Below are 21,781 nucleotides of genomic sequence, written 5' to 3' on the forward strand. Positions count from 1 at the left end.
ATATGATTCTAACTGTCTCACTAAATTGCATTATCCACACTCAATTCTCACTGGTATCTGCTAGACAACAAGTACCAAAACATGATTAGTTCATAGATTTCACATGTAAAATTCATTTTATACAACCCCACCCCCATCTTCATAATTCTGAGAAATTCTTGAATTGTGTGCATGTGTGCGTGCACACGTTTATGTTTATGTGTGTGGGTGTGTGTGTGTGTGTGCGTGCTTGTGTGTTTGTCTGCGTATGTGTGTTTGTGCATGTGCATGCATGCGTACATATGTCTACTGTGTGAGTATGTGTCATACGTATGATTACTGTGAATGTATGTGTGTGCGTGTGTATCTGTTTATGCACATGTGTGCACATGGAATGGGTTAACATGACCCCAGGAGGCAAACATACAGAAAAAATTGGTCATCCTAGGCCCTACGGTTCTCAAGATATTCACAGAAAACTGTGTCTGCCCTACCCTCCTTTCGGGGGGTCCAGTCCAGCGGGGGTGCTACAGATCAAAACGAAAAACGATGGTTCCATGCTATCCATGTGGGGTTACATGCCCACCAAGTTTCGTGTACCCCGGTCTTTCAGTGTCCCGGGAATCCTTGTTGGTGCACGGTCACTAAATGTACACATAAATTATTTTATTGTAAGGCCCCCCATAAACGAAAGTTCACAAAACTTGGCATGCATTCGGAGGGTGTCATAATGATCCTACACTTTCAATTTCGTGCAGTTTTGACCATGTCAGCCAGAGATATTGTGATGAAAACACTTAATTTTTTGCTTTTTAATTTTTAACTAGGTGGCGCTATACATGAAATAAGTGGTAATGGGATGGGTTGACATGCCCCCTTAAGACCAACATACAAATACGGTTCTCGAGATATTCACAGAAAACTGTCTCCGGCCACCTACAGGCCAGTTGGTGTATAGTAACATAAATTAATTTATTGTGTGGCCCCCCATGAACGGAATTCCACGAAACTTGGCGTGCATTCAGAGGGTGTCATAATGATCCTACACTTCCAATTTCGTGCAGTTTTGACTATGTTAGGTCACAGATACCTGCGATTACAACACCTCATTTTTACTTTTTTGTGTTTAACTAGGTGGCGCTATACATGAAATGAGTGGTTATGGAATGGGTTGACATGGCCCCTTGAGATCAACATACAAAAAAAAACATGGTCCTCCTAAACCCTACGGTTCTCGAGATATTCACAGAAAACTGTGTCTGCCCTACCCTCCTTTCGGGGAGTGCAGTCCAGCGGGAGGGCTACAGATCAAAACGAAAAACGATGGTTCCATGCTATCCATATGGGGTTACATGCCCACCAAGTTTCGTCTACCCCGGTCTTTCAGTGTCCTGGGAATCATTGACGGAAATTTGGACATGCGAAAAAAAAAAAAAAATAATAATAATCTGACTAAACCTATATGACCGCCGCTTTGCTGCGCGGCGGTCATAATGATTCCCATTGCATGGATTGTTTGTGGTTTTTCATTACCATGTGTTTTGCCTCAATGGGATGGAAACGTATGCAGAGCCACACATGTCATCCTGTCTTGCTAAAAATCAGGAAGGTTTCAACTGTCTGTATGCAAGTTATCTGCAGTAGAAGCACTCAAAAGTCGCAACACTGTCACCAGGCATCTTTGTAACAGTTGGTTCTTGTCATTTGGAAGCCTAGACTATGATGTAGTGCAATTTTGCACATGTTGTTGATCAGATCATATGTGACCTTACAGGATTCCGCAACATGGTGCATAGGCTCTGGTTGGAGTTTTGGTGAATACACAGAAGTAATTGCTAAAATCCCTATATGGTTACAACTACTCTATGCAATTCATGTAAATTGACTGTAAGTGAAACTGGCAAACTGTTTTATTCCCATGAAATAAGACCAATACTTCAATAAATGATTATAGATAAATATATTGTTTTTTTAATCTTCAACACAGTAGGCCTACTTGCCATGTCACAGACTGTCTATGTCTTTTCAATGTCTTGTGCTGTAAAATTCAAAACGTTATAAAATTCATAACTACATTGTCTTTTTTGTCCTTGTCATTTACAGTAATGTTCTGCTGATCAGCTCACAAAGTACCTGTAGCTGGGAGACATGGGAAAAGGGAGTGAGGGCCAAGTCACAGTGTCTCTACAATGATCTGCTGAAATACAGTCCCCTCTGATCTGCTGAACTACAGTACCCTCTGATCTGCTGAACTACAGTACCCCCTGATCTGCTGAACTACAGTACCCCCTAATCTGCTGAACTACAGTACTCAATCTGCTGAACAGTGCCCCCATATGGGAGAAACAGGAGATGAATCCACAGAGGAATAAGTAAGTATAAGTATATATACTCTTTTGATCCCGTGAGGGAAATTTGTCAATCCCAATCCGTGTATTAGTAAAACACACACAGCACACAGTGTACACACAGTGAGGTGAAGCTAACCTACACTATACCTATGACTAACCCGGAGCAGTGCCTTGCTCAAGGGCACTTCAGCTGTGGATGTGGGCATGGGAGAGCGGTGCTCAACCACTTCCACCACCCACATTTTTCTTACTGGGTGGGGGATCGAACCGGGAACCCTTCGGTTACAAGCGAAGCCCTAACCAGAAGGCCTCGGCTGCCCATAATTGGCATGTACAATACTCATAACTATACCTATTCTACACTGCAAAACCTGGTTATCTAATAAAATCTAACCAAGTGTTATTAATCTTATATCAAGATCAAAATTTCTAGTTGGTATTGTTTTCAGTATAAAGAAACTTACCTAGCACTTTCTTGTAAAATCATTTGACTTAATTTAAGAAGAGTTTGACTTATTTTCTCATCCTGAAAACAAGTAAATTTGTCTGCCAGTGCGTTAAGTAAACTTGTCCTAAAAACAAGCAAATTTGGCTGCCAGTGCGTTGAGCAAATTTGTCTTGATAAGACTCTTAAAATAAGTCTTCTTATTCTAAATTTTCTAAATCTTCTTCAACATGTCAAAATTATCATACTAAAAACAATACCAAATACATTTTTTTGATCTTAAAAAGATTAATAACACATGGTTAGATTACATTTTTGCAGTGTAAAACAATTGGCCTATTTCTCCTCATGAAAACAAACATGGTCATGTGCAGAATATGAACAAGTACTCAGTGGTAAGTGTACAGCAGGTTCTATTCTATTCTTTTTAGTGGACCATTTTTAGATCCCTGGGAAAGGGGGACTACAACACTGTAGCAAGAAAGGGATGTGTATTTCATCAAGATCAGTTCATAATTGAGTATAGTCATAAATGCCATTTAATTAAAAGCTTAAACACAAAATAAATATTATTAAAATCTTGCCAGTTAATTTGTTGGTTCAATACAGCTTTTCAGCAGATAGATTAAGATGAGTGAGCATCTGTCTGTTTAACAAATGTTCAAATAATAAATGATGAATTCAATAATCTCTGCATAGGTGTATGATAGTTTGAAAGTTATACCATAAAAAAGCTTAGTTTCCATTTATGTGCTAATTTTAAGAGTGCAGAGACTTATTTCGAAATAACCTTTTTCAATAATCTTAATGTTCATATCTTCACAACATCCATCCAAATGTATGTATAGAAAAACATATTAAAGATCTTTTAGGAGAAATGTGATGAGAGAGATGTGTTCTATTCTCCTCCCAGTACCGGCACTGACATGAAGGGGGCGAGTGTGGGAAGTGCTTGAGTGTGGGCACGCTGCTTAAATATTGAGCGCAGCACTAGTCATCCGCCCAGCTGGGCTTTCATTATGGGGCTCGGAATTCAGGGCCACCAGCGTGTGACTGAGCGCACTTGACACCATGACTGAGAGAGCGAGAGGGATCCTCTTCCCTCTGACACTACCCCTGGCATGGCCAGGAAGACCCTTAGGCCGAGACCTAACCTACTTTCTCATGCAGGCTTGCTGGGATCTCGTTCACTTTCATCACAATCGTTACTAACCTTAATGCAAACAAACAAAGCTCAGCTTATGTTTACTTAGCACCAGTTCTATGAGTGTGTTTGAGCATTACTAAACATGTTGCTATTGCATACTAAAAGGTGTGTTATGTCATTGTTTTTGTTGTTAAGTGTTTTGAGAGCTACATCTCTAAATAACCATAGATGAGACAATTGATTCTAATGAAAAACGTAAGTATATTATTTAACTAGATTAGTACCTATCTACTTAGGGTTGTCCATTCTGCCCATGACCCCAACTTTGCAACCCTAATATTCACTTTAAAACCACACACCTTCATTTGTAATTGATATACGTATTTGGATGATGATTGGTTTTCAACTCTTAAAATTTACATTTCAATTGGTGTGTCTAATCCTAGTCTTATTTTAATGAAACTGCTATGGATAAAAGCCAAACCCAAACATGATGAAAACAAAGTAACAATGTTAATTTCCAACATGTACATTCATTTCTTCTTGCCCATAATGCTCCTCTGCCTCTTGCGCTGTATTGGAAGTACATACACACACAAAGTTAAAAGGCAAAACTGTGTTGAGCACCCCACCCCATACAACTCAGGCACTGACAGAATGAGATGTGAAACTCGCCTCATGGCACAGTAGGTGGTTGGAGTGAGAACAGTCTTTGATGATGCTGCGCACTTTACGCAAGCATCGCTTGCCCTAGATGGCCTCGATGGAGGGGAGTGAGGAACCGGTGATGCATTGGGCAGTTTTCACCACCCTATGCAGTGCTTTCCGGTCAGAGGCAGAGCAGTTGCCATACCATACTGTGACACAGTTGGTGAGGATGCTCACGATGGTGCAGCGGTACAAGTTCACCAGGATCTGAGGAGACAGGTGGACCTTCTTTAGTCTACTTAGGAAGATAGATAGATAGATAGATAGATAGATAGACATAGTGTGCTTAAGGATGATCAAGCATGACAGGGTAGGGACTGAGCCTGTAATTCAGTGTGCATTATAGCATTGTAAGGTGCTCTATGAGAGTGAGTATCACGGTGATGGTGCAAATAAGTAAGTCCAACAGTGCAGCAGTGTAAGGATAACGTCTAGAGACCAGCATAAAATAAATATGGACATATAAGAGAATAATGTATAATGTAGACAAGGTCATATAAAAAAAACTATATCAGTGCAAGAATAGGTTGAGGTAATAGGGTTACAGCCATTGGTCAAGTATTGAGTATAAAGTATTAAAGCAACACCAAAGAGTTTTTTGTACCTTAAAATAATGTTTCCAAAATCGTTTCAGTGGTTCATCAACTCATAACAGGGTGAACGGCACTTTCTGCATTCGCTTCGCAGCCCTCTATCGGCTATAACCGCACTATGTAAGTTTGCCGGATCGGGTAGCGGATCTGTAGTTCGATGGAATGAGACATAAGAAACTAAAATTTGACTTCCATTTGATGTCGCAATACATCATACTTTCATAAAATCATGCAACATGTTCTACCTTGTCTGTGGACATTGTTATTTGCAAAGCCGGTGCTGGATAAACAAATGGTGCGTGTGACAGGAAAAGTTCTTTGGTGTTGCTTTAAGCATCAAGTACGGCCACAGTCCAGGAGGGAGGGAGGGGTTGTTCCTCCCTGATACACCCCACAATTGCAGTATCATCAGAAAACTTCTGCATGTGGCATGAGTGTGGTAACAGATGTCAGATGTGTACAGGGTAAACAGGACTGGCGAGAAGAGATGCTGGTGAGCTTTCTTTTGATTGCAGTAGAGTTGTTGAGGTCCTCAGAGATGTGGACACCCAGAAACTTGAAGCTGGTGACACGCTCCACCTCAGTCCCGTTGATGAGGATGGCGGGCTGTGTGCCAGCTTTTGACTTCCTGTAGTCCACAATGAGCTCATTGGTCTTCTTGGTGTTGAGAACCAGATTGTTGTCGGTGCACCACATTAGCCCCTTTTACACTGAGATCACTCAAAATTCGTGGGAAGAGGAGATGTATTTTTGCCGCATCGTGTCTAAAACAAGGTGAAAATTTGCCGGCCTGCTGTGACTGTTCACATGATCTGGCATGTTGGAGGAGGCTGGACCAGATAGCCAACGTGACGTGCAACAGGGGGCGTGTAATAGAGTAATAGACGTAGGCCTTCTTATGCGTGGGCCTTCAGATGCAGCAGGTGTGTGACCATGGTGGCAGGTGTGTGACCATGGTGGGAGAACCGACTGCACAGTTGATGTGCACATTTTTACTACCCTACAAATGCAAGTGAAGTTGCTTTACATCATAGTGCAGTACTATGTGTCGATGCTTAGAATGTTGGATTCTTGCGATCAATGTCTTCGGACAATAACAAGTAATTTGGAAGGGAAATTGAAGAGAAGCAGGGAGCAGTTTGAAGTTGAAAGACTCAATGATCTTAAACGCCATAGACGAAGACGTTTGGCTCTTCTAGGTCAATTTGCTTTGGGATCTAAAAGACGGATGTGGAGCACCCATATGGAGGCTATCCAATGACAGGCTTCAATTGTGGATCATTCATTTAGCGTCGAGATGTTATTCATTGAGTTAGAGAACGATCCAAATAGCGGGGAGAGCCGGGATGGATGAAACACATTTTAATCAAACATAATTTGCAAAGAGATCGTACCACACTGAAAGCTAATATTTTGTCACAATAACCCACATCTATCCTCTGTACAGTTGCATTTTCAGCCCTGACCAAAACCATTCAGGAATTATTTAAGTAAATGTCAGAATCTGGCCTGGACTGATGACTTTGTGCCACCCTGGTGGCCATTTTGTCTATTGTTTTCTGTCGTGCTTTGTATTTACATGTCTGGTCATGTGTCTTTGTCTCCACCCATTCCCTTATATGGTCTGCACTTCCTGTCTCGTCAGTTTCCCTCCGTTTCTGCTCACACCTGTGCACACCTGTTATTGTCTTGTTGGTCTTGTCCAGTCCTCTGTCTCTCTGTTAATTGGTCTGTGTATTTCTACCCCCCTGTTCCTCTGTCCGTTGTCGGATCGTCTCTCTGTTTAGCCCGTCCGTCCGTCCGTCCGTCCGTCAGTCATTCCGTCATTGTAAGTTCGTAGTTAACGTGTTTGTCTGAGGATTCTGCCTCCATTGAGTCTTGCGCTTGGGTCCTATCTTGAGAAACTTGACAGTACGATCCGACCAAGCATGGACCCAGCAGACTCCCGCATGGAGGAAGTTAGAAAGGTGGAGTGCACTCTTTGCAGGCTTAATGCAGAACTGGTAAGATCCACAGATTTGGAGCGCCGGCATGTCATTTGTTCCCTGATGAAACGGGCCATTTCATCAGAGCCCTGGATGATGGAGGTTCCGAGAATGGCTACGTTAGCCGGTCAGCTCTCCAGTCTGGACAGCAGCTTGCGGAACCTCCTTTCTCCCAGCGACCCCCAGGGCCATGTTCATTCCTTCCCAGGTCCGGTTTGTGAGTCCACTTCGGAGTCAACCAGTCCCCAGTCAACCCCTCAGGTGGTCAGACTGGGCCAACTCCATCTCCAACCAGCTGGCCCCAGAGGAATCGCCATTTTGGGGAACTATGCTTTCCTTCAAGCCTCCCTCCAGAAGGAGACGTGGTACCAATCGTCGGCCAACCCAGTCACCCGACACCATGCCTCCTGTGCCTAGCCCAGAGGCGCCTGCTCCTGTGCCCAGCCCAGAGACGCCTGCTCATGTGCCCCAGCCTAGTCGCCCGACGCCACACCTGCAGCCCAGTCGCCCTACGCCACGCCTCTGCCTGTCTGTCCTGCTCCGTCTAGGCCCTGTCAGTATCCGGCCTGGACTGATGACTTTCTGTCGTGCTTTGTATTTACCTGTCTGGTCATGTGTCTTTGTCTCTCCACCCATTCCCTTATATGGTCTGCACTTAATCACTGAATTTCCCCTTGGGGATCAATAAAGTATCTTTCTATCTATCTACTTCCTGTCTCGTCAGTTTCCCTCCGTTTCTGCTCTCACCTGTTCCCACGTTATTGTCTTGTTGGTCTTGCCAGTCCTCTGTCTCTCTGTTAATTGGTCTGTGTATTTCTACCCCCATGTTTGTCTGAGGATTCAGCCTCCATTGAGTCTTGCGCTTGGGTCCTATCTTGAGAAACCTGACAGTAAAAGTGGGACGTGTGACATGTTTCGTTCTTCCTCCTGGTCAAGACAAATGAAACAGCATGAGGGATGAATGAAATATAGGTCCTACACTTTCTCCCAAATTTTGTTTGGCAAATTTGAAAACAGTCAGCTTACATTTAGAATAATACCCTACTTCTTTTTCTTTGTCCCCATGGTGGTATTGAATAAAAAACGCATTTAGACGTTCGTGAACCCTTGCCGTCGGCCTATAGCCTTGATAAAATATTTTCTCTAATGCAAAAATTTGAAACAAAATGGGATGAATTGGACAAGGTTAAACAATTTGGAACTCTAATCAGAAGTTTAGTCTAGTGTGCATAATCTGCACCATAGAATTGGTTTAAACAACAAACTAACAGGTTTTAGGAGATTATAGGCCTACAAACCAAAAATAAAAAACAGACCGGACCTCTATTTGAGACAGGCCTTTATTTATCCAAACCTGTAGCCACACCATGCGTGTAGGCTAAAGGAGACAGGCCGCAGGCGTCTATTTATTTGAATTTTTACAGTAAGCGGGTCGGATCACTGGTATCATTATGTCTTAAATAATATTCGCGGTTCAAGTTGTGGTCGGGTTGGTTTAAATATCATGCGAGCGCAGGCGCTTGTGACTGGACCCGCGCACCACTGGTGCATACCCGAGGAGTTTTCCGGCCTGTCTTTCCAATATAGTGTCGTGTTATGAAATAACCTGTGAGTCCGAGTGTAAGTTAACGTGTCTCTTTATTGTGAACCTTCTCCAACTCTGGCGGTAACTCTCCTAACCTCTGACCCTACCGATGATGTCATCATGCATCTCTCATTAACATACATAACACCACATATAGGACCATCCTTTACTGTCCCGTTCATGTGACACCTCACCTCATCTTCTGCCCTGAGGGCAAGGAGCACTCGAATTTCTTGGTCTCCCAGTCTTATTTCTCCTTTGTTGTTGTTGCTCCTTCTGATCCGCTGATCAACTGGTGGGTTGCATAGGTAGCCTCACCAAGACACCCCCGCCCATAAATAGGCTACATAATAAAGGCTAGATCTCTCGTCCGCTCTGCTGGCCAATGGAGGTCGACGTCCGTACCTGGCGGCCATCTTGTCACAGTCAGCTTGCTCACTCATACCATGTGTTTCAATGGTGCATACTTTTTAAACCATAACTTGCTCAATTTTCTACCAATTTTCAAACGGTTTGGTTTGTTATAAACGTCAGAGATGTGGGTATGGCACTGCATACTTATGAATAACCTTCAACATGTTCAAGCATTCAGAATTATAGCCACATTAATAACGTTTGTAAGAAACCAAACTTTGTAAATCCGTCAAGATTTCAGCGAGATAAGGGTATTTGTGTTCGTGCAGATCACTCACCTTACATCAGGTAAAAAACAACTAACAGAAGAAGAAGAAGGATTCGCTGGTTTGCCAGAGTAACCTTCTTCTGTGAGTTTTTTGTGGCAGTTTGCAAGCGGAGTGCATACCGCCATCTGCTAGACTGAGGTGTGATACCAAAGGGTACCCAGTAGCCTTGTTCTGGCTTATATGGCCGCCGGACGAATAATGTCAGGTGGTTGCTGCAGAGGAGGCACAAAAAAAGGTGTGAGGCCCCTGAAAACTACCCCCGAGTTCCTGCAGTGGAAATGGTCCAAATGCAACTTTGTGCAACCAGTTTCAAGGTAACTCACAAAGTCATGGAAACTGAATTCCAATTAACTGGAAATAACTGTAGAGCTGAAATAATGCTCAACATATGAATGATCATCTCACTCACAAAATAATTTTGTGAGCTCAGTCCTCTACTAGATATTCGAAAGGAAAATAACATTGTATTGGCTATTCCAGTGCAAACATTGACCACTGTAGACTTAAGGTTTTTTGAAGCATATCTGAAGCATTTGCGCTTGCACTTTATCAATATAAAACATTCAACAGCATACGCATTCAGCTTGAGGTGTTATAGAAATATCAGGAGTGCCTATAGTTATGGCTATATTTGCAATGGCAATGAAAGAGCATCTGCTGCCCTAAACCTGGCCAAACAATGTAAAAACAATAAACTAAAGGTTCAGTTATAGTTAACTGGTAGCCTATAGCCTAGTTCAAGCTCATCCTTAGGACAAGGAACTTGAGAGTCAACCTGAGAGGAGGGGTAACGTGACGGATGATAGCAGCACACAGCAGCTTTCTAATCTACACTGTGATGCAACAATGCTTACCAGCCGACCATCGCTTTTGTGTGGACTCAGTCTTGTTTAATTCACCAGAGCCCTCTAACGGGTAATTCTAGTTTTTCTAGAATTACTTTTTTCAACATGGAATACTTTCCTTAAAGGTAAGAGCCGCCACCTAGCCTACTTCTATTACATGATTTTGAGGCACAGATGTGAATGAACGCTTGTGATACATGGAAAACCATCACTTCATGTACAACAATTAGACAAAGACCTACTGCGAAATAGTTTTAAAAGATCGTTAAGTAACAACGACTTCCATTGGTCAAACTGTTTCATGGAAAACGTTTGGTCAAGTGAGACGAACTGACCGCAAGTTGCCGGTGTATTGTTCCTCTCATTACTTCGTAATTGTTCCTTGATGAACCGAGTCAGGACCTCAGCGTTTTTTTTTGCGCGTATACACGCGCACATTGCGATGTGACAAAAACACCAGTGGGTAACTGCTTATTAAGCATGTTTCTTAAATCTCGGGAAACTAAGTTTGAATCTATGGTTTACTAGGACATTAACAGAAAGACCGTTGAAGACAGTCAGAAACCTAAGAAACTCAACTGTCAAATGCCAAGTCTTAAAATTTAAAAGGCAACGCCGGACACCTGTTGTGTCTCACCTGTGTCAGTCTGTTGGATGTACAAAGCGCGACAAGTAGCCTTTATCAGTGGTGACATTTCCCATTTCTAAAAAAAGGAGGGAAGGCTGCAAAAGCAGCAGTTTCGGCGAAGTTATGACGGAGTTCTGGCTGGTTTCTGTCCCGCTGGACAAGAACAGTTTGCAGTCAACGGAGAAATTGAAACGTGCTGCATCCAAAGCCAGTCTAGCCTCAAGCTTCAGGTTCCCAATACCAGATCTGAAGGTAAGAATGCGTTAAAATCATGCCATATATCCTAAAATGTGCAACTTAACAATGCGGGTGGCTATTGTAATAAATTAGATCAGATATAATGTGAGATTATCTTATTTTATAGAAACATGCTTTGAGAGAAAGCAATATGTACAACACAGGTAAATCCTGAATACACAATAGTGTAATCCTAAGTACACAAGGAATACAAGGCTCAGCAGTATATTTCTTGAGGTCAAGAGTGTCAAGTTCTCTTTGCTAATGAATCAGCTGTCTCATATTGCTCTCTAAAGCACTACTGAGCAGTTTTACAAAAGATCCAAGTTTGTCTAAATCTCCTCACTTAGTGCCTGTAACCTCTCTTTTGAGTCCTGAAAGCAGAGCAGTGAGTAGAAATGCGCTTTGGACTGAGTTGTGGGACCAATAATACAGTAGGCTAATTTATTTTCTCTGTTCTGTTTCTCCCAGCCTACAATTAAGCTATGTTGGGGTTACGCCTATGCTATGATGTCCTCATTACACTTCACAAATGGTTATTATTTAACTTTTTTGGATGTGAAAGAGCGAGTCCTCACAGTCAGGTGTATGGACTATGTAAAACTCATTCTTAATCTATCTTGTTTGCGTCTTAGGCTACCCCCCAGTATCATGTGCTTGAACGATGGCCTAAGCTCCACTATCACCTGACTGCTATAGGTTCTGTGTGATCTCAAATAAATATTTACTGAGTGTAAACTAGTACCTACAGAGAACTGCCAGCTTCTGATCAGGGGAGAGTTTTTTTCTGGGGATGTTTCAGAATGTAATGTAATGTGGTGCTGAAGATTGAAATGTTACTCTGTAAGGTGGGCACACTGGACACCCTGTTGGCTCTGTCGGATGACCTTTCCAGGCTTGACACACATGCAGAAAGGTAAATACACTCCTGAAAAATTAGATGGACCAAATTCATCATGTTGTAGTTCTATTTTGACAAGGCATCATTGATGCTTTTTACAATTTCTGCTCTAGATTTGAAAGGGTAGAAAGATAAATAGTATCTAACTAAAATACACCATTGTTCACAGTCTTTTACAAAGCTGCACATCATAATAATCATAAGGCTTCTGGGTGAAGTGAATACTGTAGGTGAAGACATGAATCCCTCCTTTCCACTACTGTAAAATTTCCTCCCATCCATACTCATGACATTGGATTTGGAAACATACATGCTTGGTAACAGCCTATTGATTAAGTGTGAGGTACTGTAGGTCTGCCATGTCTAACGGTTAGGCTCGTCTCATGGCCTAGACAGGAATCCAAGCCAGCTAGTGTGAGGTCTCTCAATAGCTGCTTGTCCCATCGTGTAAATGTGGAGTTCCCTAGGTAAATTCCCCCAGCTACTGTACCGCAGTTATCGGCAACAGGGACACTCAATCTACTGGTCTCCAGTTTCAAGTGTGGCGGCACAATGTTCCATCTTCCACCATGGCGGCAAACCTGGGGCATTTGCACTGGACACCTCTTTTTTTCCTCTGATGGAAAACAGAAATGTTTCTTCCTCTTGTTTTTCCGCATGTGTCACTTAAGAACAACAAGATGGCCTCATGCTTACATCACATTGGCCTAGTTAGCTGACAAAAAAGCTAATCTCTTGATTGTTTTTACTCTTGGACTATTGTTGACAATTTCCTTTTGTGTCTTTTCCCATTATATTATATGAAAGAATAAACCCATATCTACGATCACCATTATAAGTACACATATAGAATGTAACCCAACCAGGGCACATCTCAACAGGACTAGGCAAAGCTGCCATATGTAATGGACCAACTCATTCTATGCCCTTATCCCACCCCAGTGTGATGCGGAGAACATCTCAGTGCATGGCCGAGGTCATGGAGCAGACGGACAAGCTCCTGGAGAATGCCCTGGCCAATGGAGGTGAGTGACAGGAGCCCAGAGGGATCCACCTGAAGTGGGGCGCAGAGGAAAGTCATTAGCTAAGAGCAGAGAGGCACAGCATCGAGCTGGCTCTGCCCCGTTTGGAAGCACCCTAGTCAAGGCAGCAGATCCTATTACATTTACATCGCTGTTTTACAAGGTTAGGTCAAATTGATCTTGATCAAGGCTCTACCCTTTTGTGCTGGGACAGACATCGCTCTTCTTTGTGTTCTGCAATGACGTCAAAAACAGGAGGTTGTAATGACATTTTGATGTTTGCAGAATCAAAATATTACTATCTGTTTTGCCCTTTTCAATCCACATGCATTTTGCCATATGACAGACCCTCAATGACTCATTATTACTTGTACTTGCGCTATCCCTCGTTTTTTAAGTATATCACTGAACACTTTCCTGTGATAGTTGCATAATAGCTGCACCAAGGAGTTATTTAACCTTTATTTAACCAGGAAAGTCCCATTGAGTTACAGTAACTCTTCTCCCAGGGAGTCCTGACCAAGACTGGCGGCAAAAAGTAAAAAAAAAAATATATATACATAAAAGTCAGGACACAGTTACATACTACACCACAAATCTCTGTACATACACTATACAAACACAATCAAGACATTGCACTTAACTTAAGCTAATACAGACATACAACATTAAAGGGCACCAGTTAAAAACAATTACACTGTTGACTTTAAAAGATTTTTAAAAGTATTGAAAGATGGAAGTGATTCTAGATTTAGGCTGTTCATTCCAAACTTTAGGTGCATTTGATGAGAAAGCTGTTTTACCAAATTCTGTTCTTGTTGATGGAATAACTAATAATATTTTTTATGATGACCTTGTCCGGTAAACACTATTATGGTAAGAAAGCAAATTTGAAATGTAGAGGGGTAAAGGAGCTTTAGCAATGAAAATCAATAAATGGAACTTCCTTCTGAGGGAGAGGGAGGACCATTGTACAGTTTCATACAGAATGCAGTGGTGAGTCCTGGCTGCTGCACCTGTAATGAAACGAAAGGCTGAGTGGTATACTACATCTAATTTTTTTAATAAAGATGAAGAGGAGTGCATATAAATGAGGTCACCGTAGTCCAACACTGATAAGAATGTGCTCTGCACCAACCTTTTCCTTGCTGAATAAGGAAAACACTTCTTTAATCTAAAATAAAAACCTAACTTGGGTCTGAGTTTTTTTTTAAAAGGCTCTCAATATGTACCCCAAAAGACAGTTTTTAATCCAACCAAATACCTAGGTATTTGTAGGAAGTTACTCTCTCTATTGGGGTACCATCTTGTGTTGAAATAGACAAATCTATAGGAGAATGAGAATGTGTAAAAACCATTGATTTAGTTTTTTTAGCATTTCATACCAATTTTAATCCTACCAGAGATGTTTGTACCTGACTAAAGGCAGACTGTAAATTATAAATAGTTTCTTTCAATGACTTAGCAGAGGTGTACAAGATAGTGTCATCTGCATAAAGATGAGCCTTAGTTTGGTTCAAATTCATACCTAAATTATTTATATAAATAGAAAATAATATAGGACCCAAAACTGATCCTTGGGGGACACCCATTTTTACTTCTAGCAAGGATGAGGTACAGTTATCTAATGCCACACACTCTGATCTATCACTCAGGTAATTAGAAAACCATTTAGCACAGTGCTACCTAAACCTATGCTGTATGTTGTATCCGCCATTGCTGTATGTTGTATCCGCCATTTCTTTTGCAATTCTTTGTATCCGTTTCTGTTGTAGAAATTAATAAGAGCTTTGGTGTGCCATGTAGCTGAACATTACATTAACTGTTGTACTGAACATTACATTAACCGTTTCTTTTGTCTGTTCTGATAAATCTTTACCTTCCTAGCTGTTTTCTCACACTAACCCAAAACTCATGCTCACCCACTAGAATACAGGGGCCCACCCAAAGTGTCACGGTTACAAGTCTACTTCCAGAACTTACTGGGTATTTTGGAGTGTGAAGTGTGTGTGCTTCCTAAAATGCATCACTGCATGTTAACACAAAGTGGAATGTGGTGTGCTCATGCTACAGTATGTCCTTCTGTGCATGCGATTTGACATTACGTTATTGTTTGTGTTGTGTGCCATATTGGACTTTGGGGACTGACTGACCCCTATCTCTGTCTTGTCCATCAGTGGACCTGGCCAGTTATGTGACACGTTTCCAGTGGGACAGGGCCAAGTATCCCACTGCTGTACCTCTCAAAAGTCTCACAGAAATCATCTCCAGGGTAAAACGTCTTAAAGTATTTTACTGGTGCAATCAATGGAAGCTAAAGACAATGCATCTACAGCAGATTTTAAAGATGTATACAGTTTGTCAGTGTTTGTATCTACATTTTGCTGTACAGTGTTTGTATGAATGGGTGGTGTATGTGTTGCTCTTTTGTGTGTGTCAGCAAGTGTCTCAGGTAGAAGCAGAGCTTAAGACTCGAAATGCCACCTATTGTAATGTGAAAGCCAGTCTGCAAGGCCTTGAACGTAACACAGAGTAAGTTTTTAAACCTGTTTCACTTTTTTGTGGACTGGCTGAAGCTTTTTTTAGGTTGATAAAATATACTACTAATAATAACAGATGAATTACTGTCACATTGACAGATGCTTGAGAAAAGATGGTGATGTATTGGTGAATTTTTCCTTTCACATAGAGGGAGCTTACAGACTCGCAACTTAACTGATATTGTGAAGAAAGAGGACCTGGTTTTGGGTTCTGAATACCTCACTACTTTGGTTATAGTTGTGGCCAGGTCAGTGAAACACTCACACATGTGGATGTGGTATGTCCTCATTTCTTTCTTCATTTGTCTGAAGATGTACTCTTTGTTTATGTCTCTGAATTATTTCAGAGCTAGCTATAACCAGTGGGAACACACCTACGAGTCCTTGTCTCAGTTTGTTGTTCCTCGCTCGAGTCGGTGAGTTTATGTTGCATTTGTGTCCATATAGTTTTAGTCTATTGAACACTAATCTAATGCACTGGCCGATCTCAATATGTAAAATAGTCTTGTATTCATGACCATCAGCAAGCAGTACCGAGTGATCATGTTGGTGGCACTGTTGTCACACAGAGAAGGGCACCTTGCATGTTGTAGTCCAAAAGCTGAGCCAGGAGCCAGTGTAAAGTTACTGGCGGAAAGGAAGAGTGTGTCTGACCGCAGTCTGCTGCCGGTGGCTGTCTCAGTTGCGAGTCTTAATTCCTCTCCTGACCACAAACCTGGGCTATCAAGGACCAAGGACCATACTCTGTGGTCTACATTACAATTGGCCTACATGAGGAAAAGGAATATAAGATTCCATTATTGTTCATTTAGATTGTGGATATGTATTACTACTACTAGATATGAGTGTTTCAACACTGCATTCTAATGCCTCTCAAAACAATATTGTTTGTTTTGTAGAAGTATGCTTTTTACAGTAAAAGTGAACTACTTCAGTTTTCCCCATGATTCATATGTATTCATTAGGGCTGTCAAAATAACTGATTAATTTCGATCAATTAATTTGAGAAAAAATAACTGATTAAAAAAATTAGTGCAGATTAATTCCGTATGACCTTTGACCCCGAGCCATTCTAGTCAGTAAAAATTAGACTGTAAAATGAAGGAGAGAGAAGAAAACGTGCTGCTCATTGATTGGAACATTTACTTTTAAAAAACGGCCTGATGGTGTTGATAAAAAATAAAGTGTTGAAAATAAAGTCCTCTGCAATGTCTGCAGCAAGGAATTTGCATATCACCGGAGTTCATCAACTCTATAGTCGCATATCAATGCAAAAAAATAAGTGTTGACATTGAGGGGAGTATTAATTTATTTTCATTGTGTCCCCTAGGTTATATCTGTGGCCTGAAATGCCTTGTATGTAAAAAAAACTTCTTCCCGAAGCACTTTATTTTGAATTTATTTTAATTTGAAGCACTTTGAATTTATTTCCTCAGCATATTAGGTCATATCATAGATTATTATGGCAATTATTACAGTGAAAATAATATTACAGTGAAAATAATAATAAAAGAGTTTTTGAACTTTAATGTCACTAATGCTGATTATTCAATGATTCATTTGAATTTAAATATTTAAAATACTTTCACAGCAAAAATTATATATGCGATTAATTTAGATTAATTAATCAAAGAGTATGTAATTAATTAGATAAAAAATTGTAATCGATTGACAGCCCTAGTATTCATAAGTTGTATTAGTTTCAATTAGTAGAAGTGTTAAGATGTAAAGGCTGTGATGCTATGAGCAATGAAACAATGACATTTCCACTTTCATTTATGTTGCAGAAAAATACTGGAAGAACAAGAAGGGGCTATATTCACTGTCACCCTGTTCAAGAAAGCTGTGGGTGAATTTAAAGCTAATGCCATAAAGAACAAGTGAGTCATTTATAGGTGGTCAAATAGTCCAAAAGATTATTTCCTGTCCTTTCCCAACCACTTTCCCTTGTTTCCACCTCAATGGAAAACATGAGGTCTAGGAAAGATGGGATGGAGAATTCATAAGGATGTAGGAACAGAGAACTGTAGTGAATCAAATTGCACTTATAGGCTAGTTAATGATGCAACGGGAAATGTTATTGACTTGGGTCTGTAAATGTTGCTTCCACAAGGAATTGTGAGATGCTATTTTCTCCTTACCTTTCATCAGATATACAAAACAACATAAGAGAGAAAATACTGAAGCACATTTCCTAAGCATTTTTAGAATTCAGTTAGCTCTCATCATGACTACCACCTAGATACTTTGTCATTTCACTCAGTGAGGAACCTTCTCAAGCAAAAGACTATTCCACCACAGCCATGGATGGATTATGAGCCTCTGGGCCCCTGGGCGCACACATGAAAAGCATGTCACCCCGGAAGAACATTTTGAAAAAATAATCCCTTAAATGATGAGTTCTGGCAAGTTTTGTGGAAAGAAATGGATAGACTTACAAATATGCCATAACCATCAACAGATTCAAGGCATCTTGCTGTGAAAAAGATTCATACAAAGCATGATTATCACACAGCATAATTTGTGTTATTTGACTGAGGGGCCCCATTCAGATATCAGGGATGAATAACACAACCCATGGTATATGATTGAGGGGCCCTATTAGGACATATCACCAAAACACAGCATTGACTGAGGGGCCCAATTCAGATATCAGGGGTAGAGAACATATAGTAGTGACAGAGAGGCTTGGGCTTCAGGGCCCCCTGAGAGCATGGGCCCGGTAGGTCCATTTAGTAATCCATACCTGACTGCAGCCATACAGTACTGTCTCTCTCCAACCGTCCAATCAGATGCTTGATATCATTAGGGATTAATAACTCACAGTGTTGCCGTGGTCCTGACAGGTTTGCAGTGAGAGAGTTCAGCTTGGAGGAGGCAGAGCGACAGAAACAGGAAATGGGGCGCCTCATCGTGGACAAGAAAGAGCAATATGTAAGTCAGATAAATAGGCTTGAAATAAGTGTATGTACATAAACAAAATAGTATATTTCCAGTATAACTCACCACAAATAAAGGAACCAATAAAGAAATTGTATTGGTGTATAGAATCAGTGGTTCGCAAGAAATATATTGAGACAATTTAGCTGTTCCTATTATAATGATGTAAAACAAGGAAGTGTGTGAAAAAAATTGTCCTATAGGGTACCTTTGTGCGCTGGCTCAAAGTGAACTTCAGTGAGGTCTTTGTGGCCTGGATACACCTGAAGGCTCTCAGGGTGTTTGTTGAATCTGTTCTCAGGTAAATTGATTTACTTTCCTTTGGTAAGTCAACAACAAATTACACTCATACCCTCAAGCATCTCAGAAATACATCAGTTAGCTAGCTAGCTTTTATAAGTTCCAGTTGTAGACTGCTGATAATGATAATGTCTATTAGCTAGTTGTAAACCAAAATTCTGTTAAATTCTTGTATGGTTTGAAAGGAAAATACTTCATATCCAGTATGTTGAAAAAAAGTGCTGGAATACAGAAAATGGGTATGAGCGGAAATGTATTGGTTTGTCGCTGGACAGGTATGGTCTGCCAGTCAGCTTCCAGGTGATTCTACTCCAGCCAGACAGGAAGTGTGTGAAGAAGCTCAGAGAGCTGCTCAGCTCTCTGTTCACCCACTTAGATCCTGCAGCTGCTGCCAGCAAGCCTGACGTAAGTGGCCTGATGTATTCACGGATAGAGACACCACTCAAGCTGGTCGTTAATACATTGGTAAAGTAAGACGATGTTCTCTGAAATCTAACGTTGCTGTTTGTCTCCCCCTACTGGTTAGCTTGGGCTTGACATCCCCGGAATGAGTACAGCTCAGCAGGAATACTATTCCTACATCTGCTATTCAATCAACATCAACTTAGTAGACCCAAGCTAGCAGCAGTGTGTGGAAAACACCTCAGGACAATTCATCCATGAAAAAGAAACATATTTTTATCATACGCACATTGTGTGCTGTTTTTCAAAACGAATGTTACTCAGTGTTGGCATGATGTCACCATGCACTAAAAGTCTCAGTGGGTAGGTACATTGGATATTCATGAACTCTAATAAAGAGTGTCCAAAGTACAAAGACAGTGACTGGTCACTGTAGTTTGTAAATTAGTTTTTTGATAAGTACTGACAATGATGTACACAAATATGGAATCTAGTAGAAAGGATTTCACTGGTGAACGTCTGTGTTTGATAAATCCCAACTTTATGGAATGCTTCTATTTCAATACAGGATCAGCTTCAGTAATATGTATAGGTGGGGACACAAATTGCCCATCTGGCACATTTTAATGGGATTTCCCAGACACAGACCTGTCACATAGTATATGAATACTACCAAACATGTATACACTATGACTGCCCTGAAATGCAGCAATCTGAGTTTCACTCAGAAAGCAGCTGCACATTAATTCCAACTACCAGACAGTATAGTCTGTGCATATGTGCATGACTTGTATAACTGTTCCTGTACATTGCTTTGGCATGGTATTGCTTTTGCTTCATTCCAACCAGAATCTCAAATGGTTCTATATGACTGTATATAGGATTATCAAGTTGGCATTTTTAAAAATGTGACCACACGTGCAATAATATGAGTTAAACATGTTCACAGTAATAAAATCCACACTCAAGCATTATTAGTAAATCATATTTTGTAAAAAAAAAAAATCAAAATAGATTAACATGAAATAAAAATAAACATTATCTTTTTGCAAGTGTCCTTTGTACTTTTGTTTCATGTACTGGTACACACAGAGGCATCTTTACTATGGTAAGGTACAGCATAACTATGGGCCAGTACTTTTCCAGAGAAGCACAGTGATAAAATATTAATTTCTTAAATGAAATTAAATGCACTGTTGTGCAAGAAGCTTTGGATAAAACATCACCCATGTTTGTACATGCAAATGCTTGTTCGGTTAATAACATTGCTCACCCTGTGTGTCTTTTAGATCAGTATATGCAATTTGTAAAGTTTCAGAGTCTCATCTGAATAAGGTGGGCAGAAATGTGTCAAACCTGATTAAAGTTACTTCAGATTAGGAGTTCTGTGTTAAAGGAGTAGTTGGTAATTCTAAGGCAATGCACACTGACTGTCACATTCAGCACACATCTTTGGTCTTCACATCCCCGTCACTGTAAACTGAAAACAAACACAGAGAAGGCACCTACTCACACAACACTATTATATTGTAGCCAATTAGAAACAGGTGGCATTAGTTCACTTCCACAAACCCATCGAGCACTGACAGGAGGGGAGTGGTCTGTTTGTATGTCTGTCAAATTCAAATATCAACAATCTTTCTCCAGTATCGCTGACCTCATCAACTAGTCCCGAAAATGTTTTACATGCTTTCACTTAATGTGTTTGCATACTACAACCGTTTCTGGCATGCAAACTCAACAGGATGTGTGTGAGGTTTAAGCTCTTACAGTGGTTACACTCTCTTAGTCCTTATGGCTTATATTTGATAGGACTTGTGCAGTGCCCCTTCAAACGTGCCATTCCTGTAGAAAACCTGTAGCTCAATTACAGTGCATACGGAAAGTAGGGCTGCACGATATTAGGAAAACATGTGATATGCGATAACATTATTGAGTACTGCGATAACGATATAATTTGCGATATTTAAATATACTGCTCAAAAAAGGTTTTCCACACATTTTTGAAACCTTCCACCCTTTCCCCCATTCTCAAACTACATTCACAGAATGTCTGACAGTTCTCGCCTCAAAAGTTTTACTTGTGCTCAGAACCAAACAGTGTCAGAGTACTGATCCAGTGTATAATTGAAGTGTTCCCTTAATTTTTTTGAGCAGTATATTTAATGTTTTTTCCCCCCATTCTGCTTGGGGGGGGGGGGGGGGGGTAAATGTATAATTACAGAAATAAATGTATAATTTTCTACATAAACAATATAAAATATCATGTAGCCTAGGCTATATATGGCCTGATGGACAAGCTAAGAGACCTGATAGGCTATCGAAGTTGTGTGGAAGATCTGCTCCTAATCCTCATAAAAGACGGATGGACAGCCAATCTGAACACTTGTGCACCAACCAGCGGAATATTCCACATTGCCAGCCTTCGATGGGCCTAGCAAAGAAGCTACTTGCTATATCGCGGCAGTCATCTCAGTCTGTAACCTCATA

At 40.8% G+C, this 21,781-nt stretch overlaps 1 protein-coding gene across 2 annotated transcripts; it reads left to right on the plus strand.

The window, feature by feature from the left end:
* Positions 1-10,311: 10,311 nt before the first annotated feature.
* On the plus strand, positions 10,312-20,289 carry atp6v1c2 (ATPase H+ transporting V1 subunit C2). Of its 2 annotated transcripts, XM_076300029.1 has the most exons (13): positions 10,312-10,446; positions 11,036-11,201; positions 12,035-12,102; positions 13,030-13,112; positions 15,287-15,381; positions 15,550-15,641; positions 15,799-15,897; positions 15,997-16,065; positions 17,437-17,529; positions 18,496-18,583; positions 18,793-18,890; positions 19,165-19,294; positions 19,416-20,289. In XM_076300029.1, the coding sequence occupies exons 2-13, from the start codon at positions 11,073-11,075 to the stop codon at positions 19,509-19,511; spliced, it is 1,140 nt and encodes a 379-aa protein (XP_076156144.1). In that variant the 5' UTR covers positions 10,312-10,446; positions 11,036-11,072; the 3' UTR covers positions 19,512-20,289. The 2 variants fall into 2 exon arrangements, with proteins under 2 accessions (XP_076156144.1, XP_076156145.1); XM_076300030.1 differs by lacking the exons at positions 10,312-10,446; positions 15,997-16,065 and having other exon boundaries at positions 10,492-11,201.
* Positions 20,290-21,781: the final 1,492 nt, after the last annotated feature.

The sequence above is a fragment of the Alosa pseudoharengus genome, unplaced genomic scaffold (genome assembly GCF_046254945.1).
Source record: "Alosa pseudoharengus isolate Yale_2024_CS ecotype anadromous, Long Island Sound unplaced genomic scaffold, YU_APseudo_1.1 YU_APseudo_1.1_scf_22, whole genome shotgun sequence".
In the NCBI taxonomy this organism is placed as follows: Eukaryota; Metazoa; Chordata; class Actinopteri; order Clupeiformes; family Clupeidae; genus Alosa; species Alosa pseudoharengus.